Genomic DNA, 3,519 nt, shown 5'->3' on the forward strand with positions numbered 1-3,519 from the left:
AGTATTTCCCTTAGAATGTTCAACAATGAGTGTCATAGGTGAGGTGGTTAGCTCCCTTTGTTAATTACCTACATACTAGAGATCAAATCCCAGTCTAAGCATTATTTTTGCTGAAATCGAGAAGGCATGTGGGGCCATAAATGACGATTACAAAAATTAGGAAGGCACGAGCGGGTGTGCCCGATAAAATTGGAGGAGGATGTGCGGGAAAGGAAAGAAATCGAAGGAGGACGTGAGGGAAAGGAAAGAAATCTGGAGGACGTGAGGGAAAGGAAGGAAATCGGGAGAGATTTGATGGCGTTGGATGCGTGTGGTAGTTTCGCAATCTGCCACACGGTTGCCATATACATATTTCGTATTACTTAAGATACGTAACAATTTTTACTTACGTAGGTGTAGCTAAACCTGGTAATAGTTTCAAATCCAGATTAAAACCAGCCCAAACCATATGACTTTCCTTCCAGCAACCAATCCAACCCAATCCAAATATTAAGGTCTAGAATCCAGACCGAACCAAGCTTGGTGTATTCCCCATCCAAACCAATCCAAACTGCTTCACGTTTTTGGATTAAATCAGTAGTGTAAAACCGTGGACGAACTGCTGCGTTGCTACCGTGAACTCGTGAAGCTACTGCTCGCGCTTAACGAAGAGATACGGTCTTGAAGCTACTAGTCGCCGTGAACCCGTTAAGCTAACGCTCGTGCTTAACGCAGAGCAGGTACGGTCTTGATGCTGCTAGTCGCCGTCAACTTGTGAAGCTGTCGATGCGCTGGCCCCGTACGTTTTTTTCAGGGATGCTGGTCTTGCCTCTGGTGCGCTTTGTAGCTAGACTGGTCGCTGATTTGTTCTTGGGACTACAGATTACATTAGGGCTTTAGACCATTCAAACCAATCCAAAACAGCCCAGTAGAAAAACCGAACTAAAACTTAGGTTTGAACCCAAACTATTCTCAGGCTTAGGTGTAGCAATTGCCTTGCACAGCGGCAACCACGTACAAAGCAGAGCGCGACAGACAGAGCATCAATCCAGTTCGAATAGCTTGAAACAGAGGCCGGGCGAACTCTGCTCGATCGAGCTTGGTGGACATCTCTCCTCAGATTACATAACTTCATCAACCATGGGTCGTCCTGATTCGGAGGCGCCGGCGTCGAGCGTCGCCCACGGAGTTGGAGGAGGCGCGCCGGCGCCCGCGGGGGCGGACTCGGCTTTGGAGACCAACGTGGTGATCATCATGGCCGCGCTCTTCTTCGGGCTGCTCCTCGTCATCGCGCTCAACTCGCTGGTGCGGTGCGCGCTCCGGCGCGTGTGCCGCGGGGCCGTGGCCGCTGCCGGCGAGGGCCGAGCGTCGGCGCGGGTGGCCTGCAGCGGCAGCGGCATCAAGAGGCGCGTCCTCAGGAGCCTCCCCGTGGAGGTGTACGGCTCCGGGGAGGACATCGACGACGTGTGCGCCATATGCCTGAGCGAGTTCGTGGACGGCGAGAAGGTGCGCGTGCTGCCGCTCTGCGGGCACGCCTTCCACGTCCGCTGCATCGACGCCTGGCTGGTGTCCCACGGCTCCTGTCCCACCTGCCGGCGGCCGGTCATCGAGAAGGGCGCCAGCGGCGGTGTCGTCGAAAGCCAGCGCCCTGCGGAGACGGACACGATCATCAACGTGGTGATCGTGTGAGTTTTTCGCGCGACGAAGCATTGCCATTTCTGCCGACACAGCACAGCTCTGCATGCGCAAGCTATCGTGGATGTTTCCGGCGCTGCTTTTGACCGGAATGTATATACAGTATGATCGAAATGCTCAATTGTTCATGTAAATATTCAACGGCGCAAAGCGCTGCGCAGACATACTATAAGTAAACAGTTTTGCTGAATTACTTCGCTCCGTCGCCGTCCACTAGTAGGGTGACCCGTGACAACGATGAATGGAGGACGTCTAACTGTTTTAGTTCAACAATACCGTCGGCAGTCTTCTCTTGTGCCCAACTCCATTGATGCCCAATTTTAAATCGAATCAATATTCTCGTCAAGTACTTTTCATATATGTTTTGATTTCCACCAAAAAAGGTCAAGGAAATTTGTACAACTTTGCAATTATTACTGATTAGCGGGCAAGTTGAAGAAAAAAAATAAAAAAATATCTGAGAATATCCTATTTAAACGATGGTAAAAATCCACTCGCCAGTACACCTTCAAGAAGGAATCATAGGTTGCACGATGATTTTAGTTGGTCAAACAAGAAGTTAGACCAACGGCTATCACCCCCGAAACAAAATCTTGAACCAACACCTTCCACAAGGTAGTGACTTACGAACGTGGACGCTATCTGATCATGTCAGAATGCTACATCATGGTTTCCACTCCAAGAGGACACGACCGTGATGTCTACCTCCATAGTCGTCGTTCACCTAGCTCTCTATGGCCCCTCCTCACACAAAACAAGCATGACAAAGAAGAAATGCATGAAGGGAAGATGATATCATCACTTCCGATCACTTCCGCATCGTCATCCCATCAATGTTTGTCGTGCGCGTCACCACCATGCCTAGTAGACCTACAAGACCAAGCCAACGCTCGATGCATCATACCAGATCCGCATGATCTTGCAACCCTCGCCGCCATTGTGATGCAACAGCCCTCACCCGTTGTCACATTGATCAACACATACGGGTACTAGATCCACGCGCCCAAACTACCATGCGTTCGAGATGACTGCCGCTGGTGCAAGGATTCTCCCTGAGAAGCCATTCGTGGGTGCCTATGCCCATCATCGGAAGCCAAAGCGCTATGTAGACTGGTTGCACGCAGTCGCGCCGTCGTCGTCCCCCACAGGGCAAGGCGCGTCCGAAAAGATAGGTGAGGCAAGGCCGACTACCTACGCTTCCAACCGTAGATCCATGGGTAGCAGGTGGTCGTGCCACAGCTAGGCAAAGCTCAGCTGAACCCGCGCGCACAACACGGGAGGTCGTGTTGGGATCGTAGCAGAAATTCAAATTTTTTTACGCATCACCAAGATCAATCTATGGAGTAATCTAGTAACGAAGGGAAGGAGAGTGCATTTACATACCCTTGTAGATCGCTAAGTGAAAGCGTTCAAGTAAACGGGGTTGATGGAGTCGTACTCGCCGTGATCCAAATCACCGATGATTCTCGTGCCGAAGGACGGCACCGCCGCGTTCAACACACATACAGCCCGGTGACGTCTCCCATGGCTTGATCCAGCAAGGAGAGAGGGAGAGGTTGGGGAAGACTCCGTCCAGCAGCAGCACGACGGCGTGATGGTGGTGGAGGAGCGTGGTACTCCAGCAGGGCTTCGCCAAGCACCGCAAGAGACGAGGAGGGAGAGGGGTAGGGCTGCGCCAAGAAGGAGATGTTCTCGTGTGTATGGCAGCCCAAAACCCCACTATATATAGGGGAAAGGGAGGGGCTGCGCCCCCACCTAGGTTTCCACCCCTAGGGGTGGCGGCCAGCCCTAGATCCCATCTAGGGGGGCGGCCAAGGGGGGAGAGAGGGGGGGCGCACCACTAGG

General features: G+C 52.3%; 1 protein-coding gene across 1 annotated transcript; it reads left to right on the plus strand.

Moving 5' to 3' along the window:
• The first annotated feature begins 1,119 nt into the window (after positions 1-1,119).
• LOC119299869 (RING-H2 finger protein ATL74-like) lies at positions 1,120-1,668 on the plus strand. The gene has a single exon (XM_037577002.1). The coding sequence runs from the start codon at positions 1,120-1,122 to the stop codon at positions 1,666-1,668; it is 549 nt and encodes a 182-aa protein (XP_037432899.1).
• The last annotated feature ends 1,851 nt before the right edge of the window (positions 1,669-3,519 follow it).

This window comes from Triticum dicoccoides, chromosome 5A, assembly GCF_002162155.2.
Source record: "Triticum dicoccoides isolate Atlit2015 ecotype Zavitan chromosome 5A, WEW_v2.0, whole genome shotgun sequence".
Lineage (NCBI taxonomy): Eukaryota > Viridiplantae > Streptophyta > Magnoliopsida > Poales > Poaceae > Triticum > Triticum dicoccoides.

Bases quoted from the DNA above. Each gene is read 5' to 3' on its own strand.
- LOC119299869 (XM_037577002.1), top strand. From the start codon at position 1,120: ATGGGTCGTCCTGATTCGGAGGCGCCGGCGTCGAGCGTCGCCCACGGA.